This window comes from Tamandua tetradactyla, chromosome 7 (genome assembly GCF_023851605.1).
Source record: "Tamandua tetradactyla isolate mTamTet1 chromosome 7, mTamTet1.pri, whole genome shotgun sequence".
Classification (NCBI taxonomy): domain Eukaryota; kingdom Metazoa; phylum Chordata; class Mammalia; order Pilosa; family Myrmecophagidae; genus Tamandua; species Tamandua tetradactyla.
The window spans coordinates 104149683-104172848 of record NC_135333.1 but is presented as its reverse complement, the minus strand read 5'-3'; the positions used below and the strand labels follow the sequence as shown (position 1 = coordinate 104172848).

General features: G+C 34.6%; 1 protein-coding gene across 5 annotated transcripts in view; it reads left to right on the top strand.

Annotated features, from left to right (window-relative positions):
- The window catches only part of NELL2 (neural EGFL like 2), a 531530-nt gene extending 510795 nt beyond the window's left edge, over positions 1–20735 (top strand). For all 5 annotated transcript variants that reach the window (XM_077170643.1, XM_077170642.1, XM_077170644.1 and 2 more), the window contains one exon: positions 20039–20735. In XM_077170643.1, coding sequence (XP_077026758.1) covers positions 20039–20089 — 51 coding nt within the window. In that variant the 3' untranslated portion in view covers positions 20090–20735. The remainder of the gene's footprint in view (positions 1–20038) is intronic.
- The last annotated feature ends 2431 nt before the right edge of the window (positions 20736–23166 follow it).

The following is a 23166-nucleotide window of genomic DNA, read 5'->3' as shown; positions in this document are numbered from 1 at the left end:
TTCAATTTTCAATAGAGCAATTCAATCTAGATTCACCTAGTACACGAGAGCAACTTGGGGGAACAGAACAAAGAAATATAAAATGCGTTAAGTTTGGACATACCATTTTTATCTATGTCAACCCCAAATTTCTGGCTCTTTCAATCAATGCAATTTGTCAATCAGACAGTTTTTTACTAAAGTTCCAGCTCTTCCCAGAATATATTAGCAAATTTAAAAGTTAATAAACTACAAACAAATGTTACTAGTAATGTATATGCAGTGTTCCTTTCCTAAATATTTAATATGAGTTCACTTAACTGTGCGTGTAGCCACACTTTAGCCCTAATGGCCAATTGGGAAATACTTTTTGACAGTTAATTAACAAATTGAGTTGAGCCCCTTTACACCACCCTTCATCTAACTGAGATGCCTATTTTTGTTCTTATGTGTGAAAATGAAATATATAGTCGGTGATGGGATGAAGAACACGCCAAATACAGCTCAGACAGTTACTTCTATTTAAAAAAATGCATTCAGTAATAGCCGGAAACACATTAACATTTTTCTGGGGCAAAGAGCATGCATGAGGTTGTCATTTGCTGCCTTGTAAACAGCTCCTGGGGTCTTTTTTTGGGGGGAAGAGGGGTGCATGGTCCAGTAATCAAACCCGGGTCTCCTACATGGAAGGCAAGCATTCTATCAGTGAACCACCATGCACCATTTCTGGGCTCTTTTGACTCTTGGTAGGAATGTACTCCAGGGAGTGTAACTCGGCACTAAAAGTACTGATTCTCAGAAGTTACTATTTGATGCCATTTCTCTTTTCCCTTGTTATTAAATATGTTAAAAGAATATGCTTAATTTTACCAAGTTTATCCAAAATACTCATTTTTCGACATTTTGGGAGGTTAATTTTTGTGCATTTTCATTGAGAAATAGTCACATATCACTCATCTAAAGTGTACAGTCAATGGTTCACAGTATCATCAAACAGTTGTGCATTAATCATCACAATTTTTGAACAGTTTTATCACTCCAAACAAATAAAAATTAAAAAGAACACCAAAACATCCCATACCCCTTATCCCCTCCCCCATTACTTATTTATTTTGTCTTTATTTTCTTAATCATCTGTTCATACACCAGGTAAAGGAAGTATCAGTCACAAGTTTCTCCCAAGCACACACACTGCAAAAGCTATATAGTTATAAAATCATCAAGAATCAAGGCCACTATATTACAGTTCAACAGTTTCAGGTATTTCCTAGCTATTCTAATACACTAAAAACTTAAAAGGGATACTTATATACTGCATGAGAATAACTTAATGATCTCTCAACTGTATTTGAAATTTTTTAGCCACTGAAACTTTTAGTATTTTTTTCTCTTCCCCCCTTTTAGTAAAGAAGGCTTTCCATGATGCCAGGCCCAGGCTCCTCCAGATTCATATCTGTTGCCAGGGAGATTTACACCTCTGGAAGTCATGTCCTATGTAAGGGGCAGGGGAGTGAATTCACCTGCCATACTGGCTTAGAAAGAGAGTTCACATCTGAGCAACAAAAGAGTTTCTCTGGGGATAACTCTTAGGCATAATAAGTAGGCTTAGCTTCTCCTTTGTAAGAATGCTTCATAAGACCAAGCCCCAATATAGAGGGTTTGGCCTATTAAATTGGTAGTCCCCAATACTTAGGAGAATAACAGGAATTTCCCACATGGGGAATTTTAATATTTCCACTTTTTTTCCCCAGTCCCTCAAGGGGACTTTGCAAATACTTTTTATTTTCTGCCCACATTACTCTTGGATGTATCAGGGCATCACACTAACCTGTAGAAAACAACATCTCACTCCCTGTCCAAGGTTCCATGTAATTATGATATTCGAATAAACGTCATGTAAGTTAAATTAGATAGTGTACTACAGAAAATATAAATTTTGTATCCAATAAACATCTCTTCCTTTGGTCTCACACAGAAGTTGGAGTTTTAAAACACAGTCAATATTATCATTTACTCTTTAGTCTAATTTACCTTAGTCTTAACCAGATCTTCTTCATTCATATCTCTAATTAAAGTCTGATCTCCTTTTCAGCTTTTTTAACAGTTGCTATATGGGGTAATGCTGACTTCATAGCTGCAGAACTCTAGTTCTGGGTCTCAGGTGTCACACAGATACCCAAAATTCCAGGGAACAATCAATTTATACGAAAAAAGCTCAGCATATCAGAATTTAAAAATAACCATTACAACTCAGGAATAGATGTGGCTTCTCTAAGAGCTTACAATCTAGAAACTTTTATAATAAGCTATCTTCTGATAACCTATGCTCTGGAAGACAAATCTCAGGGTTTGCACATTATTTTGTCCATATTAGTAAGGCATTATAATATTTATCTGTTTTTTTCTGGCTTATTTTGCTCAACACTGTCCTCAAGGTTCATTCACCTAGTTGCATGCATCCCAACTCCATTCCTTCTTGCAACCACTCAATGTTCCATTGTATGTATATACCACAGTTTGCCATCCATTCATCAGTATATGTCACTTAGGCCACTCCTATGCATTGCAAATCATGAATGCTGCCACCATAAACATCAGTGTACAAATGTCCATTCATGTCCCTCTTTTCTGTTCTTCCAAGTTTATGCCTAATAACGGGGCTACAGAAACATATAGCACCCCTACATTTAGCCTCCTGTGGAACTACCACACTGCCCTCCAGAGGGGCTGCAATAATCTACTTCCCTACCAATAGTGAATAGGTACATCCTTCTCTCCACATTTCCTCCAACACTTGTATCTTTAGTTTATTTTTTAACAGTTTTTTTCACACACTATAAAATTCATACTAAGTAAACAACCAGTGCTTCCCAGTATAATCACATAGTTATGCATTCACCATAACAATCTTATATAAGGATATTTCCATTTCTTCCACAAAGAAAGAAGAGGGAAAAAAGAAGAAAAAAAATAAGATATAATAAATAGGAGAAACACCACTACCACCAAGAAACCCATACCCCTCTCTTATATCGCTTTCTTACTGACATTTATTTTGATCTATTGCCCTTGTTACATTTAATGGTAGCATATTACAATGTTACTGTTAATTATAGAGCATAGCTTTCATTGATTGTAGCTTTTCCATATACCATCCCATTTTCAACACCTTACACTGTTGACGTGCATTTGTTCTCCTTCATGTAAAAAACTCTTTTATTTGTACATTTAATCCCCATCACTGTCCACTCTAGGTTTCACTAAGTTATACAGTCCCAGTCTTTATCTTCTGTCTTTCCTTCTGGTGTCACATACGCTCCTAGCCTTCTTCTTTCAACCATACTCACACTCAGTTTTGTTAACTGTACTTACAACATTGAGCTACCATCAGATAGTATTGTACTATCCATTTTTGGATCTTTACAGTAAATCCTGTTGAACATTCTATACTACTTCAGCATCAAATGCCCAATATCTGCCCTGGTTCTATCTCCTTATAACCTGTGTACTCAGTTTTAACTTCAAAGTTCACTCATTAGTGTTAATTCATATTGAGACCATACAGTATTTATCCTTTTGTTTCTGATTAATTTCACTCAACCTCATATCCTCAAGGTTCATCCACATTGTTGCATGTGTCATGACTTTATTTTGTACCCTTACTGATAGTCATCATTTCTATACTCTTTTACAGACCATCATTTCTACACTCTCTTCTCTTTTTCTGTCTACCTGTAGTGTTCACTTTAGTGTTTCTTGAGCAGGTCTCTTGTTCGCAAACTCAGTGTCTATCTGAAAAATTTTTAAACCCTCCCTCATTTTTGAAAGATAGTTTGCCAGATGTAGACTTCTTGGTTGGCAGTTCTTCTCTTCCAGTATCTTAAATATATCATACCACTGTCTTCTCATCTGCATGGTTTCTGCTGAGAAATCCCCACAGTCTTATTGAGCTTACCTTGTATGTGATGGATCACTTTTCTCTTGGTGCTTTCAGAACTCTCTTTTTCTTTGACATTTGACAATCTGATTAGTAAGTGTCTTGGGATAGATCTGTGCAGATCTATTCTGTTTAGGGAATGCTGCACTTCTTGGAGCTGTAATTTTATGTCTTCCATAAGAGATGGGAAATTTTCAGTGATTATTTCCTCCATTATTCTTTCTGTCACATTTCAGTTCTCTTCCTGGGACACCCATAATACACATATTTGTGCTCATCATGCTGTCATTCAATTCCGAGACCCTGTTCATGTTTTTCTATTCTTTTCTCTACCTGTTCTTCTGTGTGTAGGATTTCAGATGTCCTATCCTGTAATTCTTTCTTCTGCTTCTTCAAATTTGGTATTATAAGTCTCTTTTGTGTTTTCCATGTCCTATATTGTGCCTTTCATTCCCATAAGTTATACCATTTGATTTTTCAAGCTTTCTAGTTCTCCATGTTCATCCAGTACCTTTTTTATGTCCTTCATCTCTTTTGCCATATCATCCCTCAGCTCATTGATTCAATTTTTTACGTGATTTAACATGTTTGTTTGAACATGAAAACATTCAATTTCTATGTCTTGTTTGTAGTTTTAGTTTGTTACTTTGTACCATATCTTCATTTTTCCTAGTATGACTCATAATTTTCTGCTTGTGTCAGATATCCAATTTCCTTGATTAATTTATTCTGGAAGTGGTTTTCCCTCTTTTACCTAGGGTTTTCTTGTTGGTTGACTTTGTCCTCTATCTGTTCTTTGGTATTCATTTCAACTTATTCTAGACTTCTAGCATAGCTTCTGTTGAACTGATCAGAATTTCTCAGCTCTTGTTTTTCTGGTTCTTGCCTTACCTATATGGAAACTTTTCCTTGAAGAGTGTCTTCCCAGATATGATGAACCTCAGTCAGATTTTCTGAGCCCAAACAGACCAAGGTGTCAGAAGAAGAGTGTAATCAGTATCAAGTTTCCCTGAGGAAGAGAACCCACAGGTTTTCAGATTTTCCTGTGAAGTCTCTAAACTCTGTGCTTTTCCTATCATGCCCAACAGGTGGCACTTGTCAGCCTGCAGCTCCTTATTGGTGTAAAGTGATGTGGTACCTTTAATTCTCAGTAGACTTTGTCCCTGTTGGAGGTATGGTTGATACAAATGCTGAAGTAGAAGACATTCTTAAGCTGTTTGTTTCCCAGCCTCTGGGATCTAAATTCTCTGAATGAGAGCTACTATTTGAGCTGCCCATCCCCCTTTCTTAGGGAAGATATACCTTTTAGGGAATCATCTCCTTCACTTGACTAGTTACTTTTTCTCTCAGACCTATCTTAACTCTGTTCTTGTCTGGATCAGTGCTGACAACTGAAAATGTTTGAGGGCAGGCCACAGTGGCTCAGCAGGCAAGAATGCTCACCTGCCATGCCAGAGGACCCAGGTTTGATTCCTGGTGCCTGCCCATGTAAAAAAAAAAAAAGAAAATGTTTGAGAATTTCTCTAATGAGATAGTTAAAAAGAGCAAATACATAAATAAATAAGAAATCCCTTTTCAGAACCAGTCTCCAGCACCTAGGTTTTGCTGCTTTCTTGGAGCATAGCCCTTTTTCAGTATTCTTAGCTCAACCAACTTCGAAAGTCTCCGTTTGTTTGTATTCTATCAGTCTCACCTCCTCTCTGCTGTGACAATCCTCAGGGTTCCTTTCCTGCTTGCTCTGGATTTATCTGTGCTTGGAGCTTGTATCCAGCAGTCCAGATTTGTTCACTAAAACTGCAATTGGAGCAGGCAGTGCAATAGTGGCTCAGTGGCAAGAATGATCACCCACCGAGCTGGAGACCCAGGTTCAGATCCCAGAGCCTGCCCATGCCAAAAACAAAAACAAAAAACAAACAAAAAAAACTGCATTTGGAGCTTGGTTGAGCTACCTTCTCTTGCTCTTAGTAGAGCCTGTTTTTTCTCCCATGGGGAAGTATATGCAATACATCCTATTGTACCAGTGGGGAAGGGATACCAGCCTCCACAGTTTGGGGGCTTTACTTAAGGTTCTGCACTGTCACCTCAGCCCATCCACCCATTCCAGACTGGTGAACCATGTGTGTCCCATCACAAGTGTTCCCCAAACAATTATTCCAGAGAGTTTCTGACTATTTATTAGCTAATCTAGAGAACTAGTTATAATCAACACCTCCCTTCCAGCCAGCCCATCTTGCCCTAGCTCTCTGTGGGGTTATTTTTAAAACAAACCTTATTTATGCAAAACAGGATCCAAATATTGCTTTAGAGGTGAATATTCTTCCCAATTTGGTGTTTTATGAGGACTGATTCTTTTCCTACCATCTCTCTGTTCCACCTCCATCAAGTGTGCTCATTCAGGTCAGTAAATATAAATTATACAGTGTATTGTGATAAGTATCAGGGATATAGTGATAAGCAAAAACAGTCACAGTCCTGACAGATTTTGTCTAATAACTTATTTTTTAGAGCTCTTTTGTTTAATATGGTAGTCAATAACCATATGTGGCTATTTAAATTTTTTTTTATGCTGTATGGCGGGGTCACATTTCACTATTATTCCATGTGAGTATCCCATTATTGCAGCACCATTTGTTGAATTTTTGTTTGTTTGTTTGGTTTTCTTGTTTGCTTTACTTATTTGTTTTTTGGGAAGTGCATGGACCAAGAATTAAACCCCAGTCTCCTGCATGGCAGGTGAGAATTGTGACTATTTTAATTTGAATTAATTAAAATTAAATAAATTTAAAATTTAACTCTGTGGCACTAGCCACATTTCAAGTTCTCAATAGTCACATGTGACTAGTGGCTATCATATTGGGCAACATTTGTAGGGAACATTTCTGTCATCGCAGATCATTCTGTTGGGCAGTGCTAGTCTAGAGATCAAGAATAGGACCTCTGGGGCAAAATAAAAAAGAATGGGACCTCTGGAATCAGACTCCAGGATGCAAAGCCTGATTCATCCACACCTAGCTGTGTGACCTCAGAAAATGTTCTCCAAAATCTCTGTAGCTCAGTTTGTTCACCTGAAGAACAGGAACGGTGATAGGATCTATCTAGAAATATCAATAGTATTAATGTTACTTTATTGTTTTCTTTTTTTATTGATACTACTTTAGAAGGTTACTAAAACAATTGAGATGATCTGCACATAAAGCTTCATACAGAACTCAGCACATCCACAGCAAGCTCTCAATAAATATTGACTATTGTTATTGTTGTAGTAGAGTAAAAAAGTAAATATCACATTAACGATATATTAATGAAGTGATAAAACAGATAAAGATAATATTATCAACTGTGATAAATGCCCCGAAGGACAGGTATAATGTATTGAGACTGGACAACTTGTGAACCAATACTTGTGGAGGAAATAGCACTGTTGATAAGATCAGAGAAATAAGAGTTAGCTAGGTGAAATGTAGTAATATTTTTCCCTTCCATTTTAAAGGCTTCTTCACTTTTAAATTGCTTAGGTTAAAAAGAAAATACTTGCTTCTTCCACTCAGAAGTTAAACTCTTGAGTTGAAGTGAATAAAGTTGAGAAATAAAGAAGGAGAGAGAGATCAGAGGGTCCTTTCCTTTAAGTCATCACTGAGCGGGAAACGTTTTTTGATTCCCAGGGAGATTCTCAATATAATATGGAAATAATTGAAGTATGGAAAAAATTAGAGATTTTTAACAGTGAAGTTCCTGGCTTCCTGAATATTGCATTCAGCAACAACTGAGAACTTGAAGGTGCAAAAGTTGTCATTTGTACTAATATTAGAATAGATAACTAGATCTTTGTAAACAAATACTGCATAAATGGGCATGATTATAATGGAGAATTTAATATATAACCAGGGCAGCTTTATAATTATAAATCACTGGAGAAGGAAAAGATTGTTCCCTACGTGTTGGACTTAGTAGTTAGTAATTTGGGGGAAATAATTTTACATACCTTTATATTGTACACCAAAATAAATTACACATGAACAAAGTGTTAAATATTAAAATAAAACATGTAATTAAATAGCAAAATATTAGATGGAAGATGACTTTTCTAAGCTTAGAAGTGCTAAGATAAACCTCAAAGAAAAATGTTGAACTTCTATAAAGAAAATAAACAAAACTAAAAGTCCTTACTAGAGACTCAGAAAATATTAACAGCAGATATAACTTCTATTTTAGATTCAAACCATATAAAGCTAATAAGAAAAACTTATTTTCCTGTAAATTAATCAACGAAGGTTGTATAAAAATTCACTAAAAAGTACAGCTATTAAAATAAAGAAGTCAAATATTCAAATTTTAAATAATTAAAACTGACATGTAAACTAACATAACAAATCATTATTTTCACTTGCTAACAGTCAAAAAAAATTTCAGGATAATTTCAAAGGCTGTCAGAAGTGTACTATTATTGTTATTCTTATGCCTTAGTAGTGACATCGAAAAATACATGTCAGTAACCACATACACGCAACACACCAGTAAACATCTTTTGTTCCATTAATCATAGGTGAGAATCTAATCTACAGAAATAATCTAAGATATATAACAAGTAATATGCATGATAACATTCATGTCAACATTATCTGAACTATAGAATTGAGGAAGAAACCAAAATGTTCCACAGAAAAATGGTTAGAAAAAGTGGGTAAATGAACTATGGTAATTCTATAGGATGAAAAATGTATTATATTACATTATATTATATTATATTTATTGTAATATTATTATTCAGTCATTAAAATGATAAAATTTTAAATATATATACTATATAATTAAATATGCATTAATTAATCTTAATGCATATTTAATTATATAGTATATTGGCAAGAGGGTAAATCTTTGAGAATAAAGGAATATGAAAATAGACTGTAAGAAAACATCCAAAAATTCTGCTAGTAGTGGTATTTTTCAAATACTATATGATACTGAAAATTAGGAGTTGACTGTCTTCTAATTTTAATTTTAAAGTTTAGCATGAAAAGAGGGAATACGATTTCTTTAACAATAAAGATAGAAATAGCAGGAAGTTAAGGAGATTCATTTTAGCATATTTGTTAACTTCGTAAAAATAGTTTTATTGTTCATTTGGATACTAGGTGGTTACTCTTCCTATAGTCAGACTAAGTTTCAGTGGGCCACATTTTGTTTTCGTTTTTTAAAGGTAATATTTATATACAGTGAAATGCACAGTTAAGTGTATAATTTGATGAGTTTGATCAATCAAAATATAGAATATTTCCAACACTGGAGAGAATATCATTGTATTTCCTTCCATTCAATCCTTCCTTCTCATAAACAATTTCTCTTTAGTTTTATTCATAGTTGGCCTATTGTAATATTTCATATATAGCATGTACACTTTTACATCTATTTTCTTTCATTCAATATAATGTTTTTGACATTTATCTTTTTGCTGTGGTTATTAGTAGTTCATTTTTTCATTCTGTCATATTTCATTGCATAAAACTATCACAATTTGTTCATCCATTCATCTACTGTCAAATATTTGGATTGTTTCAGTTTTGGCTATTATCAATAAAGTTGCTATGAACATTCATGCATAAGTCTTGAAAATTTCTTTTTATTTTTGTATCAGATTTGATAAGTTGTTTGTATTTCAGTGAATTTTCTCCCTTTCAACCAGGTTGTCAGATTTGTTGGCATGGGTGTTGATATTTTTCCATTATTATCCTTTTAATGCTAGCTGGACTTAAAATCATATTCCTCCTTTAATCTTGATATTTGTCATTGTGTTTTCTCTCTTTCTCTCTCTTGCTTTTCTTATTAGTCTGGCTAGTTGTTCTAGTTTGCTAGCTGCTGGAATGCAACACACCAGAGACGGATTGGCTTTTAATAAAAGGGGATTTATTTTGTTGGTTCTTCAGAGGAAACGCAGCTAACTTTCCACTGAGGTTCTTTCTTACGTGGAAGGCACAAGATGGTCTCTGCTGGTCTTCTCTCCAGGCCCCTGGGTTCCAACAACTTTCCCTGGGGTGACTTCTTTCTGCATTTCCAAAGGCCTGGGCTGAGCTGCTAGTGCTGAGATGAGAAATGCTGAGCTGCTTAGCAGTGCTACATTGCGATCTCTCATTTAAGCACCAGCCAATTAAGTCAAACATCACTCATTGCAGCAGACACGCCTCCTAGCTGACTGCAGATGTAATTAGCAACAGATGAGGTTCAGGTACCATTGGCTTATGTCCGCAGCAACAAGACTAAGTATGCTCACCTGGCCAAGTTGACAACTGAATCTAACTAACACACTAGTGTATTATTAATTTTGTTAATCTTTTCAGAAAACCAACTTTAAAACAACTTTGACTTTCGTAATTTTCTTTATTGTTTGTAATCTATTTCTTTTACTTAAACTATTTTTATTATTTTCTTCTATTTCTTAAGCTGGAAACCTGAATAATTTATTAAAGCCTTTTGTTCCCAAATACAATCATTTAAAGCTGTGAATTTACCTTGAAGAACTTTTTTAACTGTATTTCGTACATTTGGTGTTTTGTATTTTCATTATGATTCAGTTAAAAATATTTTCTAATTTCTCTTGTGAATTTTACATGTCTTGTTTAACATTAATTATGAATAGGTCCCAAATAGTTATTTTCTATGAATCTTATTGTCACTGATTTCTAATTTGATACTTTTGTGATCAGAGAACATACTCTGTAATATTTCATCTTCTGAAATCATTTGAGAATTATTTTAAGACCAAACTATGCTCTATTTTGATGACTATTGTACGTGTACTTGAAAGGCATATGTATTTTGCAGTTATTGGATAGCAACTATGTGAATTTTGTTGACAGCATTTCCAATTATTCTATACCTTACTAATTATTGTGTAGTTGTTAGTATGAATTTCTGAGTTGGGGGATTTAAAATATCCAACTATGATTATGGATTTACCTATTTCTCACTTTTGTTCCATCAGTTTTTGCTTCATGCAATTCGAATTTACATTAGAGAAGTACACATTTATGACTTAATGCCTTCTGAAGAATTTATCTTTTTGTCTTTATAAAATGTCCCTCCTGATTTCTAGCAAAGCTCCTAACTTGAAATAAATTCTGTCTGATACATATTTAGTCATACAGTACATTGTTTTGATGCATCTACTTTTAATCGTTCTATGGTTTTATATTTAAAGTACCTAATTATAGAAACTGTATTGTTAATTCTTAATTTTTTATACAGTTTGACCAATCTCTGCCTTTTAATTGAAGTGTTTATCTATATTTAATTTAATTTTCAACATTGTTGGATTTAGGGCCCCCATTTTGCCATTTGTTTCCTCCTTGTTCCTTCTATATTTTATGCCTCATGCTTCCTTATCTCCATTATTTAATGGCAATTTTATATTATCCCATTTTAATTGTTCTCTTGGATTTTTAACTATAACTCTTCATATTATTATTTTAGTCATGCTAGAAATTGCAGTATATACCAATTCATCACAGTATAATAAGATTTATTATAACAATTTATTTACAATATGAGAACATTGCAATAGTATTCCGTCCCCCAGGCCTTTGTGCCGTTATAAGCATACATTTTATAACTATGTACACTATAAATCCTATCATTCTATGTTATGATTTTTGCTTTTAAACAGTCATATATCATTTAAGTAAATTGTGAATAAAATGCTATACACTATATTCATTCACATTTTTAGCACTTCCAGTGTTCTTCATTTCTTCTTACATATTTGAGTCCTCATTTGGCGTCATTTTCCTTCAGATTGAATAACTTCCTTTAGTGTTCTTAGTGTTCTCTATATTGCAGGTCTGTTGCTAACAAATTCTCTCAGTTTTCATTTGTCTGAAAATGTCTTTAGTTTTGATGAATATTTTGACTGGTTATAGAATTCAAATATTTCCCAGCACTTTAAAAGTGATAGTCTATTGTCTAGTCTCCATAGTTTGTGATGCAGAGTCAGCCATCATTTGTATTTTTGTTCCCCTGTAAGCAAAGTCTCCACCACCCCCACCACCTTTTGCTTTCAAGACTCTATCCCTGGGTTTTAGCAGTTAAACTATGATGTACTTAGGTGTAATATTGGGGGTGGAGGTTGGGGTCAGGGTCAAGCTTTATCCTCTTTGGACCTTCCTGGGCTTTTTGTTATCTAAATTGATGTTTTTAACCAAACTTGAGAAATGTTGGCCTTTATTTCTTCAAGTTATTTCTTCACATTTTCTTTCTTCTATTCTTCTGAGACTCCAGAAGCATATGTTAGTTAGATGGTTAATATTATCCTGAAGGTCACTGAGACTCCATTTATTTTTATTTCAAGCTTTTTCTCTCTATTTCATAAATTATTTTATTTCTGTTGCTTTACCTTCAAATTTATTGAGTCGTTTTGCCATCTCTAATCTTCTTTTAAGATGATTTTTTCATTTCATTTTATTTCAGATTTTGCAGTTTTCAGTTCTATAATTTTCATTTGATTCTTTTTATAATTTCCATTTCCCTGCTGATATTTGTCTTTTGTTCATTCATTATGATCATCTTTTCTTTTACATTTTAAACACATTTATAATGGATACTTTTAAGCCCTTGTCTGCTATTTCCAACATCTGGGTCATCTTGAATTCATTTACTATTCGCTACATTGCTTCTTGATTAAGAGGCATTTTCTCCTGTTTTGTTTTGTTTTGTTTTCACATCACTAATAGTTACTGGTTCACTGGATATCATGGATCATGTATTCTATGGATTCTAGACTATTCTCTTCCTCTGAAGTCTATTTCCTTTTGTTCTGGAAGGTTGTAAATTAACAGGTCAATCATCTTTCACCTAAGGAGGCTTATCCTTGCATTTGTTATCTGGGTCTACTCCAAATTTGCCCTTAGTTTTAGGGTGAATCTCTTAGTTTTGAGACATTGTTTTAATTCCTTTTTGGCGTTCTAATGAAAAGTTTTAACTGCATATTTAATGGAGTTTGAACTTAATTTAATGAAAGATAGGACTTTCTAACTTGACAGGAGATTCTAAATACTACCATCCCCCCTTTACCCTCCACCCCCACTTCCAGTAAACAGCATCTGAAATCCCTGCTCAGATCTTTGAGACTTCAAACTATGGCTCTCTGATGAGCTCTTTGGAGTCACCTTTACAATTCAAAGACCAGTCACAGATTTGACAGTAGTTTATATGTTCATCCACTCTCCTGTCTCTAGATATTTCCCCTAAATTTCCAACCACTTTGATAGCTCCAAAAGCTGTCCTCTGACATCACAGGATTCTAGCTTTCTACTTTATTTCTAGCAGTCCTAAGCTTCACAGGCTAGCAAGAAGTGCCCTTAGTGGAAATGCAAAGTAAATAGGAGTCTCATAGAGTACATTTCCATCATTTCTAAGGTTGAAATCCTGTCAGTGTCTGCCTAATTTTTGGTAAATCTCAATTGATTTCAAATAATTATTTTTATAGTTTTTCCAGAATTTATCATTATTATCTACATACAGTTAGGTTAGTCTTACATAAATAACACTGCCATTTCTGAAACTGAAATTATCTTTCATGTATGAACTATTGGTGTTTCACTAGTTGAGGAGTTGGTATGATATTATTTGTAGAGCATTTAGCTCAGTATAACAGAACATAGAGTAATATGGAATAGTAAAAACACTCATGGAAAAACACTATTTTGGAAAATAAAGTCATTTCCCAAAATATGTTCATGGGACCCATACTAATGATTTCTACCCTTAGGATTCTAATGCTACTTTCACATATTCAGTGGAAGAAGACTCTGGAAATTCCCTCTCTTTTTGCTCAAAAGCCATACAATTTGAGAAACTGATACTTTCAGGAGCTGGTAAAACACATTACTTCACTAGGTCATTGGGTTAGAAAGGATCATGTTAACCAGGTTATGGTCAGAAAACCTCTGCCTCTAAGCATAATGACAAAGCTTCAAGAAACTGTGAAAGATCCAAGAGATGGTTGAGTTTTCTCTTGCTGCCAGAATAAGAACTCTAGTTAATAAAAATTTACAAAGGAAGGGGTTGATAATATACTTCTTGGGTACAGACTGATATTTCCCTTATTTGGTATTCTTCAACACAGGCTATAGTATCATATTCTTTTAAAATGAAAAAGTTATATTTTATTATAGCAACAGACACTTTTGATTGTATTATATTAAAGTATAATACATTTCAATCATGTCAAGTCAGTTATCAGAGAGAAAATATAGAATAGAAGATGAGTTTTAGGGTCAAACTAACCTGAGTTTTAATCCCAGCTCTACCATTTCTTAGTTGTGTGATTTTAGACATGATTTAAGATTTCTGATCTTCAGTTTCTGAATCTTCAAGTATGACTAAAAATAGTGATCCCAGTGGGGATGCTGTGAGGTTAAAGTGAGATAAAGTATTTAAGGTGCCTGGCAAAGTGTCTGACACAGAATACACACTCAAGAATGGATATTCTCATAATGATTGTAGTAACACTATCATTATTATCAGGTGGTTAAGGAAAGAAAGAGTGCATGGATTCAGAAACATACAAGATGAAAATAATTTTCCTTCTTTATAATACACCATATGTTACGAGACAAAGGTTGAGGATTCTTTTGCACTCAATGGTCACTCAAATGACAATTCCTGAAACACTGGGGTTTCAAAGACAGAGTTTATTACTAGGTGCTTAGCAGGAAATTAGATGACCTATAGGCCCAAAATCTTTCTCCCCAAACTGCAGTAATTTTGATAATTTTATAGCATCAAAAGATGGGCAGCTTTTAGGATAATGAGCTTGATGGCCCCAGATGATGTAATTATTGAGTATGAGCAGATTGATTACATGCTTAGTCACAGAATGTATGCAAGAAGTGGTTGTCTTAATATGCTGATGGGCATGATTTTTAGTATTACAATGAGGTATAGGTGGTGACTTATAGTTAAAATCTAAGCTACTGCACGTCAGGTGGGCCCATTTTGGTTATATCCAGTTTCAGTTATCAAGATAACTCTGAACTTGGGGTGGCTTAGTTCTGGGCTGACTCAAGACCCTTCATTAATAAACATTAGGGACTGGTTACAAACTCTAAAGTCAAATGTTGGATTAATGGGTACAAGTGAAAGTTAGTCATAAGCTTTTTACAATCACAAGGGCGCAAGATTAAAGCTATGTGCTCATTGTCAGAGAATAGGACAGCTGGATTACAATTTTAAATTTTAAGTATTTCCCTCTCTCTACTCTAAAATACCAGAAAGAAAAAGGAACATCTACAAATAATTAAGTAATCAAAGTCATCCCTTAAATCCAAATTTCTCAGTTTCAACTCCTTCCTCTTATTTGATAATTACCTCTCAATCTTTAGGGATATCTGAGTAAAAAATCTTCTAACTTCTTCAAGGCTGAAAAGGAGCATTGTTATTAAGATGAAACTGCTTGCTTTCTGTGGAGAGTCAGGTACTTCTGGTTTCAGAGCTTATCTGGCACTGGAACAATCCAGAGGTTTTAAGTTTCTGAAAAACAAACTTAGTAAGTATAATTATATAGAGCCCAGTGTATTCTAGTTTTTTCAACTTTCTATATTCATTCAGAGCTAATAGTCAGTAATGACTGCAACAAACAAAATACACTTCCCCAAATGTTCTACCACTTTCTATGTCCACTCAGGGCTTCAAATGACTTTAAAAAACAAAATTCATTTCTTCAAACTTTCTATCACTTTCCATATCCATTCTATCCATAGTTTTTATTTATACAGATTGCACATAATCAGAAATAAATTTGATAACAAATTTACAAAGCTTTTTGAACATGCATACTTCCTTCCAATAACAATATTCATGAAAGGGAGAAAAGAAAGAGATACTACAAAATAATGGAAGAAGGAAGAAATGTATGCTTGGATTTAGAACACAGCCAGGCATTTATATATTTTATAATCATAACACATAACTGATTACTTTGCAATATACTTAAATTTTCCAGTCCAATTAAGCAGTACCATCAAAGGTCAGAAAGCCCCATGTTTAAAATATAATCAGCTTTTCAATATTTAAGGAATATATATCTGAAAAAAACTCAGATTTTCTCAACATTATTCCTAAGTACTAAATATACTAGGAATATGTTAATTAAAAAAATTAAACTATGGATTTTTAAAAACTAATTCATATTTCTGGTTATTCAAATGTTTTTATTTCCATACTTAAAGATCTTACAAGTATAAGATCTTTTAAAATTCTTCCAGTATTTTCATTCCTATATAATTACTGTCTTATACTATGCCCTGCTACAAATATATTCTAACTAAAATATAAACTCCTGAAGCTAAGAATTGGGTTTTCCTTATTCATGACAGCCTTCACTAACAAAAAATATACTAATTGACGTTAACAAAGTCACTACAAATTTAAATTCTTTCACATACTTAGGTAACAAATGGCAAAGTAACTAAAAAGCCAGATTTGGGGGGATCCAGGTAATCAGGGTTATTTTAAAAATCCATTATATTTCTTACTAAACTTAAATAATCTCTTATTTTGAAGCATCAGCATGTTTTTATTGTGTTATATTTTAGGTGTTTGTTTTATTGTATTATATTTTATATCATTTACCACATGCATTGCTCAGTTCATGTAACCTAATCTATCTAGTTTTAAGAGGAATTTTGAGAATGTGCTTATAATACTAGCTTATTTTATCAGTAAGCTTGTATAAATTTAGGAAGAACATACCCTAGCAGAATAAAATTGCATTTATTCAATTCAGAAATTTATTACAAATTTCCTTTTATCGGAGGTTGAGAAAAATCTCTTTGTTTTCATTATATCTTAAAATTGCACATAATTTTAAAAATACAGTGGCTATCAAGTGCTGGAAGATGTACTACAGTTTTTAAAATATGTCCCAAGCCTAAATCTGGGAAAACTTTTTCATATCTTTCAAAGATTTTTTTGGGAAAAGTTTTCCATATCTTTCAAAGACTTTTTATTTTACTTACTGAAATTCAGTAATTAGATTTTACTCAGTTACTCCTATCCTGAGGCTGTTTGAATTTTAATAATAATCTAATTACTATGGTTACTATTGCAAAGGTAATGTTGGAAAAAAAATATTAACAAATATGGCTTATTCTGTAGCATTTACTATGCTTACCATTTCTAATCCACAAGCCCAGTAAAAAGAATTCTAAACCACATGTACCCCATTTTTTCTCATGGCTGCCTTAGATACTTAGGCCCTGGGGTAGGGATAGATTGGGCAGAAAGAATGAAGCCTGGTTTGTGGAAAGTTTTAGGTGAGGGCCGTGTAATTTTGAGACTTCCTATGCCCTTCTTTTAACTATCTCTAATTATTAGATCTTTTTCACTAAAAGTTGTGACTGGGACAACTGGAAAAGTTCTTTGCCTTTCCCAGAGGCACCTCTCCAGTAAACTTTTGCAGCATTCAGGAAATTCCAAGGCAATTTCATTTTAATGTTCAGGTTTGTTTACAGTAATTATAAAACTATGGCTTTTGAATCTTGCTGCTCAGAGAGTTTTTTTTGCTTTTTTTAACTTCAGAAGTACCAATTTATATATTTATATAAAGTCACTATTTATTTCTTAAGCAATTCCAATAGAACATTTTTTTTAATTTTGGTACTTGGTTATTACCATCCAGAGGTATGAGAATATACATTGGACAGGCAGGCAGACACAAAAAGGAAGTTAGTTGAAACTAAAAAAAAAACTAAAAAAAAAACCTAAAAAAAAACACAAATATTTTTGAGAGGGGCAAAATAAAGGATTGAATATACATTATCTTATCCTGTTTCTGCCTTTTTTGCAGAACAATTTTTACTATAATATCTTTAACTTTAATGGCCATAATTTTTCATTTTAAATCATATTGAGGCTAGATTATATTACAGAAATAAATCTTTTTGTCATAGACTCATCACTAAAATCTCTCCAATTTTCAATACAGCCCAAAGTTTCTCTTTTTAAAGAATTTTTGTATTCAGTAACCAATTAGGAACATTTGACCAATACAAATGTAGTAAGACACTAACAAATTTAACACTTAACAATATATTTAAGTAACACACCAATTAACAACTTGACTGAATGTACCAATTAACAATTAAACAGGCAGTAAATACTCACCTTACCTAGGTAACACACCCACTAGCAGTTAAACAGCCCTACTGAATTTCATTGAACACCAATTACTTATTTTATAGGAGAATACTCAACAGACAAACTTAGGTTAGGGCCTCAAACCCCATACAGAATGGTACCTAGGAAACAGAAGGTATAGAGGCCAGAGTAAGAGTGATCATTCTGGAAGCATGACCCAGGCCTAGGTCCATGGGAATCCAACCGCCATATTAACTTCCCAACCCACTTTGACTCCTAGTGGACCCACTCACCAGTCAAATGTACAGACATGGAAATGTAAACAATTTCTCTCTTTGAAGATTTTTAAGGTACCAACTGTCTCTGGAGTGCTGGCAGAATAGAGAAAAACCTGACTGCTGAGTCTTTAGACTAAATGCAGGCTTGGTTACTGTGCTTCCCATTTCTGCTGGGGCCCCAAAGCCTTGGGCTGCATCCCTTCTGGGCTTACCAAGACAAAGAAGGTGGATTCTTTTACCTGATGCACTCAAATGAGCAAGTCCTGGGACACCAGGGTTTCAAAGAGAGCAAAGGTGTATTACTAACTTAGTAGGAAGTCAGATGGCCTAGTTGGCCCAATATCTGTCTCCCCAAATTGCAGTAATTTTTGTTGTTTTATTAGAGAAAAAAATGGGCAGCATTTAGCATAATGAGCACACTGGATCCAGATGATGTAATTAGAGGTGATTTAATTATTGAGCATGCTCAGATTGATTACATGCTCAAGTCACAGAACGTATGTAAGAAAATAGTGGTCTTAGTGTGCTGATTGGGTGTGATTTTTAGTTTTTAATGAGTTATAGGTGACTTATAGGTTAAAGTCTAAGCTACTGCGCATGTCAGGTGGGCCCATTTTGCTTATATCCAGTTTCTGTTATCAAGATAACTTTGGACTTGGGCTAACCCAGGACCCTGCATTAATAAACCATAGGGGCTGTCTTTAGTGATCGCAAACTCTAAAGTAAAAAAATGGAATAAATGGGTACAAGTGATGGTTAGTCATAAGGACTTTATAGTCACAAGGGCATAAGATAAAGACTTTACAATCCTTATCAGAGTGCAAGGCAGCTGGATTACAATTCAAAGATTTCAGGTATTTCCCTCTGCTTACTCTAATATACCAGAAAATAAAAAAGAACATCAACACAATAATTAAGTAATCAAATCATTGCTTAAATCCCAGTTTCTTAGTTACATATATTCTTTTCATACTTAAAAAAAGAAACAACTAATTATGCATCTCTCGTTCTTCCCTGACCATTTCTCCTCCCTCATCTCATACATTATTTTTTTCACCAAGTTAAAATCCTCATCCAGGACTTTTGTCAGTTTCTCAACTACACAAAGCTTTTCTCACCTCAGAGCCTTTACTCATGCTGTTTCCTGGGCTTTTGGCCTCCGTATTCACATAGCTGTCCTATTTTTCCTTCAGCTCTTGGTTGGATATAAATATAACTGCCACAGAGTAGTTTGGCAACCCAATCTAAGTACCAATCTTTTATTAATCACATTGCACCATTCAGTTTGTTTCCTTTCTAACATTTTCACAATTTGTGATTATATAGTTTACTTAATACTTATTAGTTTTCTCCCCCAAAAACTATAAGCCCTATAGCCCTATGAGGGTAATAATTGTGTTACTTTATTCATCATATATCACTACTCAATGAATATTCTGTGAATGAATAAATAAAAGAACAAATGTGAGCCAAGAAAATGAATGCCATATGGATAAATAAAGTTAGCCTTTGATTTGCCACAATAACTGCGCATAACACCTATTTCTGCAATAGTAGAGACTTGAAAAGTGATTGAACCATTGACCTTTCAGGGGTTAGCATAAGCAACAACAAAAAAGCTGCACAATATTGTTATGTGTGTCATTCAGTAAGGATGAGCATTTACTAATGGCTTTCAAAATTCACACTTCACTTTTCTTTCCCCTGTTTCCTCTAGAATGGCCACATCTGTTGCTCAGTGGATCCACAGTGCCTTCAGGAACTGTGAAGTTAACTGTGTCATGGGAGATTTCTGGTTGAAGAACGCTCTTTCATTTCAAAAAAAATTAAAACTTAAATTGGATGATTTGTGGGCAGCTAAGTGCAGCTTTGTTCATTGCTAAGTGAACTTTCAATTATGAAATTTGTGAAGCTTGAGAGAATTATAAAAGGAAAATTGTTGGGACAAAACTAGACCACAATTCTGCCTCTACTGAATTTGACCTCACCATGTAGAAGAATGAGTATGAAATGCACTCCATGGCGTCATGACCCCTGGATATAAAGCCTGAGCCCATCGGATCTTTGAAAACCTCTTGCTTCACTGGTGCAGAAAATTTTACTCTAACTCAGAATCTTTATGAATCAGTTAGGTTCCTCACTGCCACAAAAACCCTAAACATGTAAGGCAGTGAATGAATTATATTTTCAGAAGCATAGCAAGGAAGATGTTAACATGTTATGTACAGTACATGCTCTGAAAAGAAATCTGAAACAAGTTTATTGTAATGATTAAAAAGTAATGCACAGGCATGGTTACTTAATATTTTCTAACAGAAAAAGTCATCTCTATTTCCTTGTTTTACTGCACTTAATATTTGGTTGAATTTGTTCAGTATAAGCTCGTTCTTGTGCAAAATTAAATAAATTTTTCTCTTACCTTATAACAGTTGTGAGTCTTTGAGTGTCTGGTTTAAAGCATTCTTTTTTTCCCCACAGATAGTTCTACATACAAATTGCTTTCTGACTCCACTGATGAAAAAGTCCCAGTGTGCTATTTCCAAATTGAATGGGGATTTTCATTAATTATATACCTAAGTGGGAAATGGAACTGATACCTTCCTTCTGCCTCCCCAGATTCTCTTCCCCTTTTCTACCCAACTCTGTATTCTGGGGGGCTGACCTGCGTTAATGGGTTCCCTTGCCCTCTGGACTCCTATTCGGTTCAACCCGTGGAAAATACTAGCAGGCTAAAAGTGTTACCGGGCAAAAGCCTCTTTTGCCCGACGTGCTCAGTAACCAATTCCTGAGACACTGAGGTTTCAAAAAGAGAAAGAGTTTGTTACTAGGCACATAGCAGGAAAGCAGATGGCCTATTGGCCCAAAATCTGTCTCCCCAAACTGCAATAATTCTCATAGTTTTATTAGAGCAAAGATGGGCAGGGTTTAGGATAATGAGCACAGTGGCCCCAGATGATGTAATTAGAGGTGATTTAATTATCAAGCATGAGCAGATTGATTACATGTTAAGTCACAGAATGTGTGTAAGAAAATGACAGAATGCAGTTATCAATGACTTGTAGGTTAAAATCTAAGTTATTGCACATGTCAGGCGTCCCATTTTGGTTAGATCCAGTCTCAGTTATCAAGATAACTTTGATCTTGTGGGTGGGTTAGTTCTGGACCAGGGATTGTAATCCCAGCCCAGGGATTACAAGGCTCTAAAACTGAAAAACTGGGTAACTAGGTACAAATGAAGGTTAGTCACAAGGTTTTTACAATCACAGGGGCAGAAGATAAGGGCTGTGCAATCATTATCAGAGATCAGGGCAGCTGGATTGCAATTATGAGATTTCAGGAATTTCCCTCTTTCTAATTCCAATATACCAGAAAGCAAAAAGGAATATCTATACAATGATTCAGTAATCAAAATCATCCCTTAGATCCTGCTTTCTCAGTTACATCAGGAGATGAATTTGGGTGTTTATTCTGTGGGCCGTCTCCCTGCCAGATCACTCTGCTGCTTGGCCTTACCGTAGGCTGCGTCTGACAGGTGGCCTCTGTACAGCTGCCTTCTTCAAGCTGTCATGACAGACAGCTCTCTACTTTACCAGTCTGGCCTAAGGATAGTTATGACTTGCTTAGCTGTTCTATCTTTGGGAGACACTTGCACAATTTTTTTTGTTTGTTTCCTATTTCCATTCACATCTTTATAAACAGTCCCTTTATTAAACTCATGTTAATTAGCTTGCTTGAGTATGCCATGGTTTCCCACCAGGATTCTAATTGATACACTTAGGAAGGGGAGCAAGTTGAGAATGTCTTTAAGAATTGGTCTTTCATATTTTGCTATAAGAATGTAAAGAGCTCTAATGTTAGTAGTGATTATGATATTACATATTAAAGTTTTGGCAACATTGTAGATGGAGAATTCCCAAATCTGACTTCCTTGCTGGGCAGTGGCCAATGAATGGCACACCCACTGGGACTGAGTTATTCATGCTGGCTGAGGGCAGGGGAGATCTCCCAAATTAGCCTCCTCATAGTGATTTTTCAATAGCCTTTTATACCCTTCAGGGACAAAGAAAATCATCCTAATTAACAGGTGACAAGAGGTCTGGAGAACTTCAGTAGTTTTTGTTTGTTTTTGCCTGGCAGGTGAGAAATCTGCCACTGAGCCACCATTGCACTGCCGTCTGTAGTTTCTCAGTTATTTCCCACTTCCTTTAGGATTTACATCCTCCAAGTGACATCTGGAAAAGTTGCCTCCAAGTTTAGGGAGATAAATGAAAGCTTATTCATATCTGGTAGGTCTGAAGCAATAGATGAAAGCTTATTCAGATCTGAGTGCAGACTTTATATTTACATATTGCTTCCTTGTGATACTAAGTGCTCACATTCACAGCTTGTTAACATTTAAAGACTTCTATTACCATTTCCAGCTTGCTTTCAGTTTTAAGATTATATTTAAAAAGTGACTGTTACAACACCAGCATCTTGGGGGAGAAAATAAGTAAACAGGTTAATGCCCAGTAAAGACAGCTAAACCCATATTGCTGAGTTATTTTACTTTATACTAGAGTGAAAAAGAAATACAAAGTATTGTCAAATTATCTTTTTCATGTTGCACATAAGCATTTTTCTTTATGAAAAAAAAAGTTGAAATGGAAAATAGATGACCACTGCAAGCTACAAAAATGTTAAAGTGATTTTTAACTATCCCTCCAAGATTGCTGTGGAAGCAACCTAACAGGAGCTGAGCTGAAGGATAGTTTATAAACATCTTAATCCGTTGGCATGTGTGATATTTATTGACTGTGTAAATTCAAATATCTCTCTATTATACTCCCTGGATTCCTCATAAAC